This window comes from Lemur catta, chromosome 4, assembly GCF_020740605.2.
Source record: "Lemur catta isolate mLemCat1 chromosome 4, mLemCat1.pri, whole genome shotgun sequence".
Classification (NCBI taxonomy): domain Eukaryota; kingdom Metazoa; phylum Chordata; class Mammalia; order Primates; family Lemuridae; genus Lemur; species Lemur catta.
Window position 1 is genome coordinate 20,806,418 of NC_059131.1, and position 20,080 is coordinate 20,826,497.

Sequence of the window (20,080 nt, forward strand, 5' to 3'; positions counted from 1 at the left end):
GAGTAGAGGGTTAGGAATGGACTCAGGCTATGTGGAAAAGGCTCAGGGAGCGCTCAGGCTCTGCTAAGACCAACTTCCAAGAGTGTCCAGAGCTTCACCAACCCCTCCTGGAGGCCCATCTCCAGGACAGGGAGTGGCTCTGGTTGGCGTGGGTGCTCCAGGCTGGGCATTCACAGATACAGGGCCACTGCCACTTGCTAGAGGAGGAGGTGGTCAAATCACAATCCACAGTCCAGAGAACAGCCTTTCCCAGAAAACAGAGAGCCCTGTTCCTGGGAAGGACACTGAGAGGATGTCTTCATCCCTCAGCCTCCAGAGCCAAACACAAATGCCTTTTCTCTCTAGCACAGGTTGAGCATCCCTAATCTGAAAATCTGAAATCCAAAATTCCCCCAAATTTGAAACTTCTTAAGTGCCAGTACAATGCCACAAGTGGAAAATTCCACACTGACCTCATGTGATGGATCGCAGTCAAAAGCAGAGATACACAACACACAGTTATTCAGCATCCCCAAGGGGAAAAAGCCCTCCCAGCCCGCTTCAGCCATGGTCTGGTCTCTCTCCACACACGCCGGCAAAGGGTAACAAGATGGCGCCAGTGCAGGCTGGACACGCCAACCGCTGGTTCCCCACATGGGGCCTAGACCTACATACATTACTCACTGTGTGGTTTGGTTGGTTGGTTGGTTGGTGTTTTGCTTATTCTCTGTGCTGTGGTATAAAGATTTTTTTTTTTTTTTTTTGAGACAGAGTCTCGCCCTGTTGCCTAGGCTAGCGTGAGTGCCGTAAAGATATTATTGAAAATGTCAAAAAGGCCTGCCTGATGCCCATAGGGTAATGCAAACATTCCCAAATCGGAAATCTGAGGCAGTTCTGGTCCTGAGCATTTCAGATAAGGGAGAGCCAACCCATATTGCACGTCTCTATGGCCCTCAGGAATGAGATGCTCTTCTAACCAAAGCATGAGCATTTCCCGGGCATTCCTCCTGCAAGGCCTGCAAGGCCTCCTCTGGCCGGTGTCTGAGCTTCCCCACTCCCGCCCCTCCCCCACCACGGCCCTGAGCACATCTCATGGCATTCACGTGCCTCCCTCCCTGCCCCGCAGCCTGTGAACTCTGTCTGAGTCACTGCTAGGACAGCAGAGGGGCTCACTGGTGTTTGCTGAATGACTGAATGAATAATTCACAAGGGCCAGACTTGCTCTTGGAAATTAAGGGGTACCGTGGCTGCTCCCCTAAAGATCCATGCCAAACCATACCTAGGGGCCCAGGCTGCACAGGTCCCCTGGAGAAGGCTGCGAGCAGAGACAGGATGGCCGCTGGGTGACACGTGCCTATTAGCACAGCTGGCGTCAGGCGTGCTGTTGTCAGCTGCTGACTCATCCCCGGGCTCCCACTTTCTCTAGCGGCTGGGCCACACAGGGGGTTCAGTGTGTTTATTTCAGAGCAGCTCACAGGCTCTTGCTACCCGTCACTGCGGGGCTTTTTAGATCGTTAAAACTAAAGGTTCAGAGTAGCCATTTGCCAGGTCATTTGCAGATCTGGAATGGCCAAGTCACTGAGTGTCAGGGTTGGATGGACTCGGGGTCACCTTGCACTGCCGCCTCTTTGCTGTTCCACCTGAGTGGCCGTGCTTGCCTTGGTGCTGCTGAGTCTACGCTAAGCCATCCACACTGTTGTTACCTCATCCCCTGGCCCAAAAGCCCAGATTTGCCAGATATCCAGCCAGGCCGGAGCTGCAGACTGGACAGAAGCAGCTCAGTAGAGATTAAGAGCTCAGGTTCAGAGCCAGACAGATTTGAGCTTAAGTCCTGGTTCCTCACACTCAGCAACACTGTGACCTTGAGAAAGTCACTCAACCACTCTGAGCCTCAGTTTTCTCATCTATACAATGGAGATAATGATAATACAACTTCTAAAATGGCTGGGAGGATTAAACATGTTAATACCGATAAAATTCTTACCAGTACTTGGTACAGTAACATTCAATGTACATTAGCAATTATTGTTGCCACTATTATTTGGAATCGGGTGTGCCTCATCTGCGCAACACTCAGACAGCCATAAGGTGACTCAGCTCCATAAAAGTCGCATCTGCAGATGTCAGAAGAAGTAACTATTTCATCCTAAAGAGCAAATCCAGGCCTGGGAAAGGTACAGTCAACAGGTTAGCCAGCCAGACCCTTCCTTAGCACAGAGGTCAGATGCCTCCAAGTTAAAAGAAGTACACTGAGTCCCCAGCCAAGGTTTCTGCATCACTTATTCAGGATGGTGATCTTGGTGGGGTGGGGACATCTCTTTGGTCTGCAGGTCTCTGTGTCCCTGTGTCCTGAAGTTTGGTGATAACTCAACAGAACTTGCCTCTCTCATCGAAGTGAATAGGAAGTATCAGGTAAGCCAGGAAGGGGCTCTGAGACTGCACGGAACGGCGGTGAGGTGTGGTGGCTCTGTTTAGAGAATGAATCAGTGCTTAGGTAATTTTGACCCTGGCTGGGTGGGCGATGACTAGTGACTAGTTTGCTGATTTAAAGACACCCTGAGGGGGTTAGGGGCTGTGCTTCAGTGTAGTTGAATTAAGCTACAGAGTAACTGAACACACTGCTGAATTTCCCTTCCTGGGCTTTACATGGAAACAGATGTTTCCAGTTGTCCAGGACAGATGTGTATCGTGGAAAGATGTTTCAGAGTGGATCTGTCCAGATCCAGACCTGACTCTGCTCACTAGCTGTATGACCTTAGACAAGTAGGTGATGAAACTTCTCTGAGCTTCCAAGGAAACAGAGGCTGAGACACCTGCCTCCCCGGAGGGTCTGGAGGACTCAGTGAAACGACATGCACCCCCTGCCCTCTCCTCCTATGGGAACAGATGCTGTTAGCACAAGGAGAAGGAAAGTCGGCGGATGGTCTCCATCTTGTGGATTGTTCATTTTTGTTCTTTCTCCACCAAATCTTTGACCAGAACAGCTGACTCCCTTGCCCATGATGAGTTTCCCCCAAAACAATTGTCCAATCACACAAAGAGGACAATGGTAGGCTGCCTTCCAGAGTAGGCTGCAAACAGCTTCCAGACTTGATTCATCCTTCAAGGTGTCTGTGGATTCCTTGAAGTAGAACCACTTCCCTGCAGACTCCTTTGGGTGAATCAGGGGCTCAAAGAGATAAACCTTTATCATCCTGTCACCAGTATGCAGCCCTCTGGGGGACTGCCCACCTGTATTCCTCCTGCCGTGCGCAGGCCCCCGACTCTGGGAGGAAGGCCACGGCCCACAGCAGGGGAGGGAAGGCAGCTGAGGTTATGGCCACGAGAGCAGCCCTGCTTCAGTTAAGGTTCTTAGGTGTAAGCAACAAAAGCTTATGCAGTTTCTATTAATTTAAGCAGATTTACTATTTAAGCAGAATCTCTGGCAGAGCTTAGAGAGCTGGGGTCAGAGGCCAAGCCACCAGGAATGACAGACTCAAAGGATTCTAGGGACCAAGCCTTGAGAATGAAAATCAGGTCACAGATGTAGTCTAGTGAAGACATTGTGGACTCCACCATCTAGGAACTGAACACAGCTGCTGCTCCTAGCAAACTGGGTGCTTTGCTGTCCCAGAGACAGACAGTGATTGGTGATGCCTCAGCCCCACGCCCATGCCCTGGCTGCAGGAATGTTGGGAAGGCAAGCGTTCATCTCTTTCAGCCTCCGCAGTGGGCAGCAGGCTGCTCTTCACGCAGTGGGGGGTCTTCAGACATACAAGTAGTTTCAGATGCTGAGCAGCCAAAGAGGAGCGGTACCCACCAACATTGTCCCCCGGCCTCGGCAGGTAGGACAGCTGTTCCCAGCTCTCACCCTAGTCACCACTGAGACCCCAACGTCCTGCTCTGGAGACGCTCACACGTCAGCCACGTAGGCCATCATGCCCTCTAAGAATCGGCTCACTCCCTACTTCCAGCAAACGCTGTGGTTCTCATCACTCTCCCGGGAGATGATCATTACTGCTAATAACCATGGTCATTTTCTTAGTGCTTATCATGTGCCAGGGACTCTACACACTATTTGTTTCCACTGTCCAAAGGTGTATGGTTCCTCTTTCAGCCATCATGGCTGATCCCGGAGCAACCAGGAGCATGAGAAGGGGCTTAAGAGATGGTCCAGGACCCCAACATCCTCTCTTTACTGATGAGGAAACAGAGGCTCAGAGAGGGAAGCAGCTTGCTGAAAGCCACACAGCTAGTTCCCAGGATCGCACCCTCCACCCCCCTTGTGAGAAGCCACCTGCTTTCCTTCCCTCATGCCTTAATCAAGGCAGAGACTGGCCTGGGAGGTCAGACATGAGGGGTCCCTAAATAGGGCTCTCCTCCTGGATGACCCCAGGAAAAGACAGTTCATGGGGTTTTCTGAAGTGAACACATTACATTCCTGGGTACCTAAGCCTGACTGCCCTCTGCAGCCGGAGTCCTAGCCCCAAACATAGAACCCTGGTGAGCAGTGGAATGGCAGAGTCCGGCCGGAGTAGGAGCCAGAACTGGGGTGACTGGTTTCCTAGAAGTGACCCCAAGCAGAAGCTGTGATGGTTACAGCCCTGTTACTCTCCTAAACAGGTCTGAGAGTCTCGAAGAAGCACACACACAGCATGCACAAGCAGTATAAACACACGTTAAATATTGTTGATTCATCTTTGATCTTTCTGGACAAATGTAGGATAGAAATAAATTATTAGGATTATCCAAAATGTCATTTAATCAAATAATGCCACCCTCAAATCTTTAATCACAATAGCTTTAAAAGCGGGTCAAGCTGTGACAGACTTAGGTTTTTTTTCTTACCTTCCCTGTTTCACAGCCTAGGTCAAGTATATGCATTTGCAGCAGAGCTTGGGTTGATCTCAAAAGGAACTAGCTGGTTTAGCATCAGCTGAGACTTTGCTGAAGGTCAATTTTATTCCACAGTCAAGTTCTGTTTAATTCTGTGTTGGAGAAAGAGACCTGCCAAGGACCAAGTGGATGCAGAGAGGACCACCTGACCCCTGTCCCCTTCTCCTCCTGCAGGAGGGGACTCACCAGCTGGTTGAGAGTGGACGCTACGACACGAGGGAAGATTTTACAGTGGTTGTGCAGCCATTCTTCGAAAAAGTGGACATGCCAAAGACCTCGGTAAAGAAAGCAAGCATTGTAGACAAACCGAATCCTCAGATAGTGTGTGGCTGTTTCATTTATGTCATCCAATGTCTCTATAACTATCTCTCTCTCTCTCTCTCTCTCTGTCTCTCTCTCGCCTGATAACCAGGAGGGATTGCCTGACAGCTCTTTCTTCGCTCCTGACTGTTTCCATTTCAGCAGCAAGGCTCATGCCCGTGCAGCCTCTGCCCTCTGGAGAAATATGGTAAGATGGCTGAGGCAGGAAAACTCACCCGCCCTCTGATAAGAAAAAGATTCCAGGAAGCCTTTGGAGGACCTCAGAGGCCCATCACTCAGGCTGTGTGATTCCTGCACAGCAATGATGAAAAGTCCTGTTTCCTCTGTCCCCCATGCCCACCCCGACCCGAGCTGTCCATCCTGGTGGCTGCCTCTTTCTCACTCCCCATCTTCCTGCTTCTTGGTTTAGCTGGAACCTGTTGGCCAGAAGACAACACAGCATAATTTTGAAAATGAGATCACTATCATGTGTCCGAGCCAGGTAGAGTAAAAACCATGTCCTTCCAATGCCTCCGACTGAAGCCACTTCTCCAGGTCCCGGCTCCCGTCAACCTTCTCAGTTCATCGCATTCTAGGCCCTCACCCCACCTCCAGCTGTGTCCACCTGCCCACCCCATTTTACACTCCAGGCTAACTGCCCCAAATGCCCTATGTGGTTGGGCTAAGAGGGACAATGACCCCCAGCGGCCCTGGAATGCTCCTTGGTCTCTGCACGGCTAGGAGCCCTAGCACAAGTCCGGGCTGGACACAGCCTTCCAGGCAGGCATGAGGCACATGGCACATCCAACTCTCATGCCGAGGGGTGGGGCAGGGGAGAACTTCAAGCGCAGTTGAGACAGAAGGATCCTGTCTTCGTGTAGCCACTGCCTCTGTAAGCACGTGGGCAGAGCGAGGAACCGAGACCTGGAATGCTGTCTGGCTGGGCTGGGGGTGGGGGCGGAAAGTTGGCAGCTGGAGCTAGCAGAGCAGATGTGAACAAGGAAGGACACGCAGAACAAGCCCCCATTTTCATGAAAGTTGTCAGGAAGGTTCTTAGAGCTCTGCAGCTGTCATCCTCGCCTTGTAAATCCCTCTGAAGGGTCCTGGGCAGAGGCTGGGACCCACTGTGCCGGGCTGATGTGAGGCGGGTCCCAAAGCAGCTGACTTTCCTGACCTGGGCAGGAAGGGGCCCAGGCTGCTGCACGGTGGGGCAGGTGCGGGGTGGTGAGGGGTCCTGGGGAGTGGAGACTGGGCTTTTACCAGCAAAAAGAGGTGAGTGTTGAGGGGTGCTGGGTGGAGAAAGGGAGGCCACATGGCCATCCCAGCTAGCAGGGTGGGAGCAGGAAGGGCAGGCATGCACATTCCTGGAGCTACTGAAGGGTTTATGCACATTCTGGTGTGGGTCAGGTTGCAGAGAAGCGCCCCCCCCCGGCCCACCTCCATCCTGGTGGGCATCAGCCTGGCAGGGAGAGGCTGGGCTCGGGAGCAAAGAGCAGGGCGGCTGGAGGTGTTTGTGCCAGGCACGGGCTTATCAAGGGTTGGCAGGCAGGGCAGTTGCTGAACTTGCTGCTGTTGCTCATCGTTCCTCCCCCACCCATCAGGTCTGGCCGTTTCTGAGCACCTACAAGAACAGCGTGCAGGTACCTGCTTTTTGCTTCCTTTTGGCTTGCCAGGCAATGCGGTGGGCAGTCCCTGAGCTGGGACTGGCCCAACAGGGCGGAGTGGGAAAGTGGGCAGGAGTTCTGGATGGGCATGAAGACCACCCACCGGCCCACACCTGCAGACAGAGGGAGGGCAGAGTTCACGCCACTGATGACAGCTGGGGGGGCATCCAGCCAGTCACATCCCAGCTTGCTCAGGATGTCAGTGAGGATGACCATCCTCCATACAGCTCGTGCAGAGCCAGGGGTGGTGGGGGCCGGAGTCCTTGTGTTGATGCCCCGATTCTTGCACTGGCTGACGGGGGTCTGAACTAGGTTAGCAGATCCCAACCTGGCTGATGTTCCAGATCACCTAGGGAACCTCATCACAGGCCCTTTAGAGGCCCCTCGTGAGGAGTAGGACCCAGGAATCTGTATGTTTAGAGCTCTCTGGGTGAGTCAGAGAGCCTCTCTGGTCCCTTTCAACACTGAGATTCTGGAAGTCATTCTGTGCCCACAGGGTCATGGGACTCTGCTGCTGTGCAGGGACAGGGCCCCTTCTGCCTCGACCCCCACCTCAGGTAAGCCCCTTATGACACACCAGGACCCAGGGCCCTTCCCCAAGGACTTACACATGGTGGGTTCACTGATGAGAGTTTTCATGCACTGGCTAAGTGGCAGTATTGACCAGTGCTTGCTAGGATGAGTCCCTGCATTGCCTTGCTCTGGCCTGTGGTGACATCATGCCCAGTGGACACCAATGTGTCTGGGGCCAGGAGCTGTGCCCTCCTGCTTCAGCCTCTCAGACGGAGCACAAGCAGAAGAGCCACGCGAGCTCACCCCTTGGGTGGCCCAGCCCTGTGGCATGGAGAAGCTCAGAGCTGGGGGCTGGGCCAGAGAGGCCCAAGAGGGAGCTAGCTCGGGGGGTCATCCGTGTGGCCCCAGGCTCTGAAGCCTGTAGCAGGGCCTGGTAGGTTCCCTGGGCTCTTCAGAAGAGACCTGGAAGGAGGGAAAGGCCTGCCATGATTATTCATCAGATGCTTGGTGGAAATTCAGAACTCAGCTGTAAATGTGCTGCACCTCACACCCTACACCTCACCTCAGGGGGTCTGGTGCCCATCTGGTTTGCGTTCAGGCATGGCTGGCATCTCATGTGACCACTGGCACTAATGTGGTGGCCTCCTACTCTGCTCTCCCTTCCTTCCTTCCTTCTGTCTCTCCACTTTCTCTCTCCCCCTCCCTCCCTCTCTGCACCTCTCTCCCCCTGTAGGTCTAGGATTAATTTATTGTGTCTCCTATGGGGAAAGTGTCTTCATCTAACCTGTGTCTCCATGACACTATGCACGCCCAGTCCTGAATGGCCCAAATGCACATGCAGATTGTGCTTCTGCTCTTGCTTTGAAGCAAGAAGCACTAGACTGACTGCACCTTCCCTCCTCCAGACTCAAGTGTGTCCACTTGTCTTTCCAGTGCACGCCCTGAGACCTGCAGATATCCAAGTTGTGGCTGCTCTGGGGGATTCTCTGACCGTAAGGACGCTTGGTCCCTGGGTGGGTTGGGGGTGTGGCTGGGCCAGTTCCAGGTCCCAGTCCTCCTAACAGGCCTGCACTGCTGTCCTCTGCATTATCTTGCCCCCTCTCCTGGCTCTGTCCATCCAAGAGCATGGCAATGATTTGATTTTGCAGCCACCTTCTCAATCAGGTGTCCAGGAGAAATCTTTTTCAGGAGTGAATTGAATTGTCTCAGATGGCGGGGGGGGTTAAACACCCAACAATTTTTAACATACATAAAAATATGTCATTTTGCCTCAAAATTCCTCTAAACCTGCCTGTGTGGGTGCTCTTTTCCATTCGGGTTTTGCGCTATGCTCAGCTTGGACCCTCGCCTCTGTCTCCTCTTTGCCTCTGCATGGAAAGCAGCAAAGACACCTTGGTTGTGGCTAAGGCTCTGCTCCTAACTTCCGAGAATCAGGGCTGTTTTACTATCCCAGATCACCACTTCCCAGCAGCACTTCTAAGTCCTTGAGAATACCTTACAGAATGCGCCGGAGGGAAAGAAGAGAAATGTGAAATTTATGAGAAATCTGTCCACTGCAGTTGCTCGAGTCAGTGAGCTTATTAAGAACTCAGGAGGATAATGCCGGGGAGGCTATTAACACTCTCTCACTTTTGTAAAGCACTTGAGAGTTGTCAAAGCGGTTTTTGCAGCTTTGATCTGATTTCCTCCCCAAAACACCCCTGTGAGATGAGCTGGGCAAGTTCTTAGCTCAGGGAGGAGGCGGGGCAAGGCACACAGCTGGGAAGGAGCCTCGAAGACAGAGAGCCCAGGGCTCCTGGCTCCCCGCTGTGGGGCTGTGCTCCTGCCACGCGAGTGCATTGGGAACCAGCTCGTTGAAAGCCCTGCATGTTCACAGCCTCCTTTTTCTCTGACTTGCTGATTTTCCTGTGCGCTTTGCTATGTTTTCTAAGGCTGGCAATGGAATTGGATCGAAACCAGGCGACCTCCTCGATGTCACCACACAGTATCGGGGACTGTCGTTTAGGTAATGTTAATCTTTGACCTTCCCCAGGGTTCACCCCCAGAGATTGGGTGTGGGGAGAAGGGAGGGTTGTCTTCTGTAAATGCATAAATTGCAAAGATCAAAGACTTGGTCTGGAAGGGACTTTCGGAAGGAAAACTTATATGTTTCTGTAAAATGTGAACATTTGGTGGGTCAAAAGGATATTTTACTGTTGATAATCTTTTTTTTAATTGTGCAGAGAAAGTAAACAAGGGTTCTTATCGAACTCCTGTGTCAGCAAATCCAACATGACATGCACGTGAAAAGCACCAAATCCCTGACTCTTCACTTGTCTGCGTGTGTGTGTGTGCACGTGTAGATGCCCCCACGTCTGTTTACTGTCGTGTGCATTTATTCATGTCGTCCTGTGCTCGCACCTCTGCCTTTACGTGTACATACACATCTGCACAGAAAACCTCCAAAACCCAACGCACACTTTAGGAAGACATGACTGAGACAAAAGTCACAATCAACAGGCGTCCCCAAGCCCCTCCTATGCGCTGGCACGGTGCGAGGAGTTGAGGGGGTGGGTGAGGGAGAGACAGCAAAGCATATGCTCAACGGGCAAGTGCTGTGTAAAAACAGAAATACCTGAGTACTACGGGAGTATGGAAGAGGAGTACCCAACCCTGCCGCCAGCGACGGGAAGCTTCCCAGAGAAGGTGGTGCCCATCTGTGTTGAAAGATTAGCAGTTAGACAAGAATTAAGGGGGGAAAGTGCATCCCCGATGCAGAAGTGGAAAACCCGGGCTGTGTCAGGCGAGCAGTGGCGTGTGGGTGTTCTCAAGTTTCTTTCCTAATAAAGTGTGTGTTTATGGAGGCTTCACAGTAACTGGTGAGTAGCTCAGAATTTGTTACCTGGGAAAACGACTAGAACAAAGGTGGCCTCGAGAGGGCAGAGCGCTAATGAGCGGTTGGGCACCAGGAGAACACCTTTGCCACCTCCCTCCTCCTCAGGGTGAATTCACTTGAAGGATCTGCCCTAAGAAGGTGAGAGGGAGCAGAGTAGGGGTGGCCAGGACTGTGACAGCTCTCTGGCCAGACCTGAGGAGAGTCCAGGTGCCATCATCACTCAGCCTGTAGCCACCCACAACGAGGACCCAGGGCATCCTTAGCATGAGGACATCGCCCCCATCCTGAGAGCTGAGCAAATGCCTTCCCGACCCGAGATCCCCACGTTTCCACGTGTCCTTGGCGAGCTCACACCATAGTGTCGAAAAATAAAGTGGACAAACCACACAACAGGTGACAGATAAGCTGTACCTGGTGGAGCAAGCTGGGGAAGTGAGGTGATCTGCCTAACTTTACCACAGTTCAGCTAGCGGTTCCTGTTACTCAGATACAAACAGGCAATCTTATGCTAAAAGCTTCTCTCTGCAGCAACGGGAAAATTCAGCCCTTGTTCTGTTTCTTCCTACAAGGGAAGTCCGTTAAGGCCTGATGTCTGAATCTTCCAGTCCTAATGCCAAGGCCTCAGGTTCAGTGGCTGCAGTCACTTTAAAGCCTTAATCTAGCCTAAATGTTTCACCATCTGCCCAAAATGTTAAAGCTGGAAGCTGTAGGTCACAGATAGTTTGACACTTGGTAGAATATATAGATTAGTGTTTTCTCAAAGTATGTTCCATGGAACATTAATGTCAGATAGGTTCCTGAAGAAGGGAAAATCCTTCGTATTTTTTGGGAAGCATTACTTACTGGATCCTTCCTCTGGGAAAGTCACTTGCATATTAGCATATTAAAGGCTCTGAGAAACCCTGCAATGAAGAAATCTGTTTAAATTTTATCTGTTTAATCCAGTGTTTTCCTTAATTCCAGAACTTTCTTTGTTCATAATACCTGTTAACATTCCTTGGGAAATGTCCATGTAGTAGTCTCATCTGAGAAAAGCAATTTTCTAAAGTCATTAAGTCTTCTAGATTAGAAAAACTAGGCAATTAGTAAGAACACAAGCCAGTGCAGTGGCTCACACCTGTAATCCTAGCACTCTGGGAGGCCGAGATTGGAGGATTGCCTGAGGCCAAGAGTTCTAGACCAGCCTGAGCAAGATTGAGACCCCCGTCTCTACTAAAAATAGAAAAATTAGTGGTGATGTGCGCCTGTAGTCCCAGCTACTGGGGAGGCTGAGGCAGGAGGATCGCTTGAGCCCAGGAGTTTGAGGTTGCTGTGAGCTACGATGACAACACTGCATCTACCCAGGGCAACAGAGTGAAACTCTCTCTCAAAAAAATATATATGTAATTTGAGCCTCTTTCCCCAAAGAAACAAAGTGGAAAGGGCGCACCTTGCGGAGTTAGGGAAAAGTGGATCCAGAATTCTCAGGGGGTGGTTGGCTGAGAGCAGGACCTGCAGAAGAGGTTTGGCTGTGAATATTCCAAGGTCTCTTGACTGGTGAGACAATACTAGTGCCAGTTTCCAGCTTTAGCGAGCTAAACAATGTGGCAGGCCCTGGGTCTTTGGAGCATTGCCTTTCCTTCCATTGAAATATTTGCTTGTTTGGGATCATTCAAAGGACCAAAATAAAATTTACTTGTCAAAAAATGTATTTCTCTGTTTTATTAATTAGGAGTTTAATGTCACATTATTGAAACTCCTTCAACAAATGTTATTGAGCATCTACTCCATTTTTCTGTACACTGCAGGTTAAACAGATAAAGCTCAGCCGTTGAGCTCATGGTGTTATACAAGTTATACTCATCTGAAGGATCTGACATAGACTACCTGTTTCATGTGGATCTGTTTCATGTTTCACATAGTTCTGATTTTAAAAATGAAGGTTTAAATATTTTTGCTCTTTTCGTATTTGTATAATCCCCTTTTTTCTCCTAGAAATTTTCACTCTAAAATGAAGTTAGGGAGACATTTTCATAACTTATTCATCTTGATCAGCCACTATACCTGTTTTAAAACAAAGATGCCTTTAAACAAGAAATGACAATAGAAAGCACTTGATGTGTGTGTTTACGTATGTCTCTGTGTTTATGTTTATATTTTTATTGAAGGAGAAAAGGAGGCAGAGTTAGAACCCAGTGATTGGAGGAGAGGTACACATTTATAGTTTCCTTCCAAATGTAAAATGTTCTGATTCGTGCCGTTAGTCCAGAGAAAGAAGGATGAGGAAGCAGCTAAAGCAGCAGCTTTGTGCAGAGTTGGTTGAGAACCAAAAGCTCAAACAAATGCCCAACCCCTGGGCAGGTTAGGTTCAGACATGTGATGGGAAGTGGGGCAGGACTCGCTCCAGCTGCTTCCTCTCCCCCACCTGAGCTGCTTGCTGAGTCTCTGACTCAAGCCCTGGCCCACGCTGGCAGGGAGCTGTCAACTGCATTCCAAGCATTCCATGAACAAAGAACAACTAGCACTGATTCATGGCCTGTCCTTTAGAAGTCTCCACTGGGGGACTGGATGCTAAGGCTGCGTTCTTAAAATCTGTTGGCCTGGAATAATCTGGGATTGAGGAGAGAGGTACAGAAGCAAAATAACAGTAAATACTATATATGTAAACATCAGATTTTGTTAAATAGAAATACTTCTTCCTTCCTCTATGTCGTGCTCAATTTAAACTGATAGGAACAGATACTACACATGATCTTAGCCAGGAGGCCGAGAAAGCCATATGTTGTACTCCATTTAAATTCATGAAAGGAAACAAAATCTTTGGAGTGTGTGCCTTGAGGTTAGATTAGATGAAAATTAGATGGGGCATTGCAAGGCAGTGTGAGGCCACCCCTAGCAGAACATTCCATCAGACTTTGCCCGCTGAACAGAGATCTTATCTGTTTTCTAAAGGTTTCCAGCTCAAACTGGGTTTTAGTTACCTTTAGCAAGTTAATTAACCTCTGTGTACCTCAGTTTCTTACTCTGTAAAGCAGAGATAGTCACATCAATGTCATGGGCTTGTTGAGATATAACTAATATAGAGAATCTAGTCCATGGCTGGGCGCATGGCGTATACTCAGCTAAGTGTTCTCCCTCTTGATCCGATGAAGAAAAGAAAACAGTTCTCTTGACTTCGAATGCTGGATTTGAGGGAAACCAATCTGTTGGGGAATTCAAAATTTTCTCAGGATTCCTCAAACACAAAGAGACGGGTCTGGCACACCAAGAAGGTGCTGCCAGGCACTGAGAAAGGTGGGGGCTGCTCTTTTGTAAAGCTTGTGTATTAATTCAATGCATCTCTCTCACTCTATGCTTGCTCACTCCCTACAGTTCAGGAGGGGACGGCTCCCTGGAGAACGTGACCACCTTACCTAGTGAGTAGCCACCAGGGACTTGAGTCTGTCTACTTGTTCCATTTGACCCCCAGGCCTCCTGAGAGGGCCTCCCAGCTAAGGAGCAAATGTCACCTCCCTACGGACCTCTGTTGAAGTAGGAGGGGGCAGGCTGTGGACAGACACCCAAAGGGGATGGAATAAATACTGGACTTGGAGCCTGGAGGCCTGGTTCAAGCCCTGGCCCTTCTGTGTGCTGGTCAGGTGACCCAGAGCAAGTTACCAAACATTCTGAGCCTCAGGTGCTTCCAGTTGGCCCAGGGAGTGCTGAGATAAATTAGACAGTAACCCTTCACTGCACTGTTGGTTACATAAAAAATATACAATTTTTTACATGCAAGTAAAAGGCTTTTATTGCTTTGGCTCACCCTGTCAACAAGTCATTTCAACTCAGAGAGGCCCCACCTTCTGTCGGGCACACACACTGTCTCCCTGCCCCTCCCCGGGAAGCTTGAGGACAATAACACAGCCCACTCTGGGGACCTTAGACCCACAGTACCAGAGAAGACATCCTGGACTTCTGTCCTGAGCTCTCTGTGTCCTGTTCACCCCCTCCTCTTCCAGATATCCTTCGAGAGTTTAACAGAAACCTCACAGGCTACGCAGTGGGCACGGGCGATGCCAATGACACGAATGCATTCTTCAATCAAGCTGTTCCCGGAGCGAAGGCAGAGTATGCGGTGGGAGACACATAGGCCCCCCATTAAGATCACAAAACTGATCTCTATGTGCAAAGGGGACCTTATCCATTTGGAGCAATGGTGTGAGAGACGCAGGCCACCCCTCCTCCCTGCCGCTCTTGTGACTAAGGTCATCACAGGGAGGCTAGAGAGGCTGCGGCCTTGGAAAGATGTGATGCCCCTACAGGTTCAACTCCTGGCCTTGCTTACAAGTGCAGCATGATCTAATAATTGGACTAACCGACTAACTTTATCCAATTCTTAAAACGTACCACAGCACAACCGTGCTAGAGAGATCCACCCTCCCAAGAACCTCACAAGTAGCAACTCCCTCCCAAAATCAGGGAGGGACCAAATGGACAGGCAAGTTTCTGGCTTTAGAGGACTCTGCAGCAAGTCGTGTCCTCTCCCTGGCCCCGTTATGGCACTAACAGGAGAGGGAAGGGGGGAGCCCAGGGTCCTGGGATGGTCTCCTTACTCCACGCAGCCATCACCTGAGCTTCTGTCACACTGTCATCTTCTTGTTCAGGCCACACCCTTCTGGATGATGGGTATGGCCCCCAGACCTGCTCACTCAGCCTGGGAAGACTCTTCCTGGTAATAGAAACAGCTTGGGACAGATGGCCCCACCACCATGTCCTATGAGAGCATTGTGCTGTGGATCTATCTGACCTGGGCTTATAACAGGGGCCCGAACGAGTGGGGAGCTCAGGTGCCTGACATCTATTCCTGCCATGCATTATAAACCCAGGCATGTGCAGAGAATATATTTATTCCCTACCTCTTTCGGAAAGCATCTAGATAAATTTACCAAAAATAACATAAATAACAGGTATATAACAGAAAAATCACAGCCATTGGGGGAAACAAAGAGGAAACAACTGCATCAATACAAACAATTTCATGGTTATTATGTTTGAGCATCAAACCCTCAGTTTCCTGGCAGCCAGGGCAAAAAGAGGAAGTGTGTTAAATTTCATGTTAATTTCAAGTCTAATTTCAGGATCTAGACTAGTCTTCCAAAAGAGATGAATGGTTTCTTACCCTGGAACCCTAAAAGACCTTTTGTATGTGGAGTCCTGGAAGGAGACCACAAGCAACAGATATAGCTGGCAGTTACCTTCAACTATAGCCTTAGGACAGACACACGATTGGCTTTTTGAATGATTATTTGTTATAATAACTCTCCAGAAGAGGCAAGTAGCTTCTGTTCTCTGAGCCTCAGGGTCTCTGCCAGCTCATGCAGTGGGTATGATGCCATAGAAGCCTCCAGTTCAGGCCCTTTAGGGGGAAAACTATGGACGCTACTGCTCAACAGACTGGTTTTTTCTTTTTCTCAGGGATCTTATGAGCCAAGTCCAAACTGTGGTGCAGAAGATGAAAGATGACCAGGTGAGTCAGACTGACGGTTACTTCTAAACACTTTCTGACCCACTAAAGTCCCAAATGGAATGGTCCATGATGAAAAGCAGTGAGCCCCCTGTCGTTAGAGGCATTCAAGCAGTGGTAGGGCAGCCCCCTGTCAGAGGTCCTCTGGAGGATATGATGTCAATGGGGAGAGGTTTGTTGCTGGCCATAGTGACTTTGCGAGTCCCTCCTAATGCAAAGATTCTGTGGTCTGTAAATAAACCTCCAAAATTCCTTCAGCTCTGAGATTCTGTTATTTCAAGTGGGCGAGGAAGTCCTAGAGGGTTGAATGGATTCCCTAGAGCCATGATGTTTTCATGTGTTTGTTGGAAATTATCAAGCATTTTCTTCTCTCCACGTAGAGAGTAAATTTTTATGAAGACTGGAAGGTCATCACCGTGCTGATTGGAGCCAGTGATTTATGTGACTTCTGTACAGATTCGGTAATGGGGGTGGGTCCTGGCCTGCTCATTGTTCCTGACTTTGACTGGTCCGGAACAATGGGCCTCTTCCTGAGAACAGGAAGATCCTCTCTGAGAACAGTTCCTAGAACCAACCCCAGGATTATCCAAGTGCACCTATGTCTACACACATACGCGCACAACTCTCACACGCACGCACATCTTACCCCACTACCCTCAGGTCCTTGGCACCATTTCCACGTCGCAGGTGGTAAGGTAGCAGGTGGCAGATATATGGTGCCTCTACTGTCTTACGACTCCTGAGAACTGTGAAAGAGAAGAAATTGTAGACACCAAGCAGCTGGAAGGAGGGCTCTCCACTCTCTGCTCCTGAACTAAAGCTCTGGATGAAGGTTCCCTTCTTCTGTCTGGCCCACCTTTGACAACAGCAATAGTCAACTGTCCCTCTCAGATTCTGACATGATGAACTGGTCACAGGTGGAGGCCAGAGGGAGAACGAGTCCTTGGGGTCAGAGCCAGAAGGGACGCCTATAACTGCCCTAGTGCCCTCTCACCCTAACCAGTTGCTCTTCTCTTTCCCTCCTGTCTCCTTCCAGAATCTGTATTCTGCAGCCAACTTTTTTGACCATCTCCGCAATGCCTTGGACATCCTACATAGAGAGGTGGGTGGGGGCTCCCACAGCTGGTAACAGCTCAAACGTGGTGAGGGTGAAGGTGGGTGGGGGAGAGAATGGTGGAAGTTCCCCCTCTCCTCAAGGAGAGAGCCAAGGATAGGGCTCTTTCCCTTTCCAAAGGTTGGGCTCTACCCCCAGGGAAGCCTCATTCCATTCGGAATCAGCCCAGAAGGATCTCAGGTTTGAAGAAGAGAAGGCAGTTTATTGTCTAAGTGTACCCCCTCCACTACCTGGGACATTCCTTGGTGGCGACAGCCAGGTGACCGCCAGCTGCATTGTGAGCCACAGGGTGTGTCAAGAGCAAACCTCTGTCTGGTCCTGCACCCAGCAATGTGTCCAACTGCCACCACCACCATCCCTGGTGAGGACAAGCTGCACTGCTGCCCGGGAGGGCGCACACTGACCACCAGTGCTCTGTGGCGTGGCTGAGTCCCCACACCTGCTCAGCAGAGATCGGTCAGAGTGTTCTGGAAGGAACCGGTCAAGGGCTAATGGACTGAGAAGCAGGTTACCTTCTCACCAAATTTATAGCTAATGTATTTGGGCTCACCAAATGATGGCTTAATAGAGCTGACCTCTTAGCATTAACTGTCCCACTCCAGGAGGTGCCTTTCCCACTGCAGCCCGTGTGGGTGGCACCCAGTGGGGTTGTGTGATGCGCGGCCTGCAGGGCCCCACACGGTAGCTCTGTGCAGACTCCTGCCCAGAACTCAACTCAGGACTGACTGAGCTGGGGCTCTAAAGGGGCCCTCTGGCCAGTACCCACTTCTCGGGGCCCTAAGGCAGCCTGAGGAAGAAGCCCCTGGAGTCCCTCTCTCATCTGCAGCCTTGCCCTTAGGTGCCCAGAGCCCTGGTCAACCTCGTGGACTTCGTGGACCCCAGTGTCATCCGTCAGGTGTTCCTGGGAAACCCAGACAGATGCCCAGTGCAGCAGGCCAGGTAGGCTGGTTCCGGCTTGCCCCAGACTGGATGCCCTCGCCTCGCCTCCTGGTCTGGCCCATGTGCAGCAGTGACTCCCCAGGGTCTGGGTGACTTGGTGTGTCCAAGTCTGTAAAGGAGGACTTGAGCCAGAACCATGCCCTTCTGGGAGGTTGGAGCTGTGACTCCCCCTGTGACTCTGCCTCATGTGACCTCAAGGTGCCAGGCAGGATCTTCTGTGACTCAGGGAAGCCACGAAGGGGAGAGGTTGAGGCTGGGATGAGGCTGGTAGCCTGGACAGTGAGCAGGGGCCACGTATGGGGTTATACACACATTTGGCCAGACTGCACCAGAAAGCAAGGAGAGGAGACACAGGGTTCAGTTACCTTTATGGGGAAGAAGAGAATTGGGAGGGACATAAGTAACTGCAAACTGGGAATATTTGGTTTCTAAAACTGAGTGATAGATACATGGATATGTGTTTTATTATTTATACCTTAAACATGCACCTGTTTATTTAACAAATCTTACAGAACTTACTGTGTACCAGGCACTGTTTAAAGTGCTTTAGAGATAATCTCTCTTTTAACAGTAAGTGCATTTTATGGCTGTGAAATAACTCACGATAACAGGGAACACAGTAGGGTACTAGTGTGAATGGAGGAGGGCTCCGAGGGTGTGAGCATCAGAGGCCCCAAAATACCAGCTCCAATACCAGAGGGTGAATTTCATATTATTTTTTAACTGGACGTTGAACTTTCACTGCCTGAATTCATCTGCTCAGCGTAGCCTGTTGCAGGCCAGCGCCTGCCGACCAGTGCCTGTCTGTGTTAATAAAAGAGGGTCTCACTCACACCAGGTCCCTCCCCTGGGACTTTCCCCAGTACCCATGTCAGGGCACATGTGCTCCCAAACCAGGGCTCAAGGGGGAGCTGCTCCTTCCCCCCCCCACCCCCCCAGGCAGCCAGGACCAGCCCCTGGCCAGAGCTTCGGCTCTAGGTGCCGCTGCCTCCCTCTCTTTGTGCAGCCTTTTGTGTAACTGCCTTCTGACCCCGCGGGAGAACTCCCAAGAGCTGGCCAGGTTGGAGGCCTTCAGCAGAGCCTACAAGGTGAGACCCAGAAGGGCACCATTCTGTGTCCTCTCCCCCCCAGTTCGCCCTAGTACACATGGCCCAAAACCGCGCTGAGCGGGTACACAGGGAAGGAAGAGCTATTCAGGGCTTGTGGGGAGACATCACCCACCCTGGGTCCCTTCCTCTGCCCCACCTGGCTGAGGGGCCTCAGGTGCCCTGGTTGGAGGCATCCCAGTGGGATCCAGGTAGCAAAGGCCTTGTTCCTGAGCTACCCTGGGGGGCTTCACCCCAGCTCCTGGCCAGTCGCCCTGGATGCCCCGTGAGACCTCCTTGCCTTACCTTGCCCCTTACCCTGACCCCCACATTCCCGTCTGCCTCCAAAGGCAGGCCACAGAGGGGAATTTGCAGGTCTGGAGGCTGGGGGCCTCTGGGGACTCTCCCCAGGTTTTTATTCCTTGTGGGACTTCCTGTCTAGCCCCCAGAGATTGCAATCCACTTAAAACCAAAACAAAAAGGTGGCTCAACCTGTTTCTCAATTCTTTGGAAAAGGATTTGTCATCAGGTGTGTTTGTGTTCTCCAGGGAAGAGCTGAGGTGGCCCCGTGTCCAGGGGATATGGGGGCTGGGACACTGCCCACCATCCCTGCCCTTGCCCCACTGGGCACGCAGCCCACCCAGGGTCTGTGCTGACAGTCCCCGTGTGTGTCCTCAGAGCAGCACGCGTGAGCTGGTGGAGTCGGGCCGCTACGACACGCGGGAGGACTTCTCTGTGGTGCTGCAGCCCTTCCTCCACGACGTCCTGCTCCCCGTCCTGGCGGTACGTCCTCTACCCTCGCCCGTGGGCTGCTGGAGGGGAGAGCCTGTCGTGGGGCCTTAGAGGAGGAAGCTCAAGGCAGAAATGCCACGTGCTTCCACATGTGAATAAAACGGGAAGACAGAGCTCTCCGGACACTGTTTTGGTGAGTGCAGCCTCCTTGAATGCCCGAGCTGTGTTCCCAGAGGCAGCCAGGTGTGGGGCGCCCCATTACTCCTGATAGCAGCCCCACCGTAGCACACACCTATTTCATGCCAGGCAATGGGCTTCCCGTAGACAAAACCATTGCAACTACCCTGCAGGTATTAATATTATCACCTGCATAGAATAGAGGTGCGGAGACGTGAAGTATACTTCCTAAGACCGTAGGGGAAATAACAGCCAGTAGTTGAACACGTCCAACTCCAGATTGTTAACTTCCTGCCCACGTGGTCTTTCCTGCATGTGGCACTGCAGTTATAAGGGAGGGTTCTC

The 20,080-nt window shown here is 51.0% G+C and overlaps 1 protein-coding gene, 1 long non-coding RNA gene and 1 pseudogene across 2 annotated transcripts in view; 1 reads left to right on the forward strand and 2 right to left on the reverse strand.

Moving 5' to 3' along the window:
• Positions 1 to 20,080, forward strand: part of PLB1 (phospholipase B1) — a 121,696-nt gene that overhangs the window by 69,878 nt on the left and 31,738 nt on the right. The window contains exons 27-42 of the mRNA XM_045549311.1: positions 2,310 to 2,391; positions 5,029 to 5,133; positions 5,267 to 5,362; positions 5,585 to 5,656; positions 6,756 to 6,794; positions 7,315 to 7,375; positions 8,265 to 8,323; positions 9,263 to 9,336; positions 13,558 to 13,601; positions 14,184 to 14,292; positions 15,640 to 15,691; positions 16,069 to 16,149; positions 16,725 to 16,790; positions 17,641 to 17,741; positions 18,748 to 18,829; positions 19,505 to 19,609. Of these exons, the coding sequence (XP_045405267.1) occupies positions 2,310 to 2,391; positions 5,029 to 5,133; positions 5,267 to 5,362; positions 5,585 to 5,656; positions 6,756 to 6,794; positions 7,315 to 7,375; positions 8,265 to 8,323; positions 9,263 to 9,336; positions 13,558 to 13,601; positions 14,184 to 14,292; positions 15,640 to 15,691; positions 16,069 to 16,149; positions 16,725 to 16,790; positions 17,641 to 17,741; positions 18,748 to 18,829; positions 19,505 to 19,609 (1,228 nt within the window). The remainder of the gene's footprint in view (positions 1 to 2,309; positions 2,392 to 5,028; positions 5,134 to 5,266; positions 5,363 to 5,584; positions 5,657 to 6,755; positions 6,795 to 7,314; positions 7,376 to 8,264; positions 8,324 to 9,262; positions 9,337 to 13,557; positions 13,602 to 14,183; positions 14,293 to 15,639; positions 15,692 to 16,068; positions 16,150 to 16,724; positions 16,791 to 17,640; positions 17,742 to 18,747; positions 18,830 to 19,504; positions 19,610 to 20,080) is intronic.
• Positions 1 to 20,080, reverse strand: part of LOC123636755 — a 39,205-nt gene that overhangs the window by 11,794 nt on the left and 7,331 nt on the right. Inside the window, exon 2 of the long non-coding RNA XR_006734655.1 lies at positions 16,335 to 16,434. This is a non-coding gene — a long non-coding RNA (uncharacterized LOC123636755). The remainder of the gene's footprint in view (positions 1 to 16,334; positions 16,435 to 20,080) is intronic.
• On the reverse strand, positions 12,809 to 12,964 carry LOC123637510 (annotated as a pseudogene).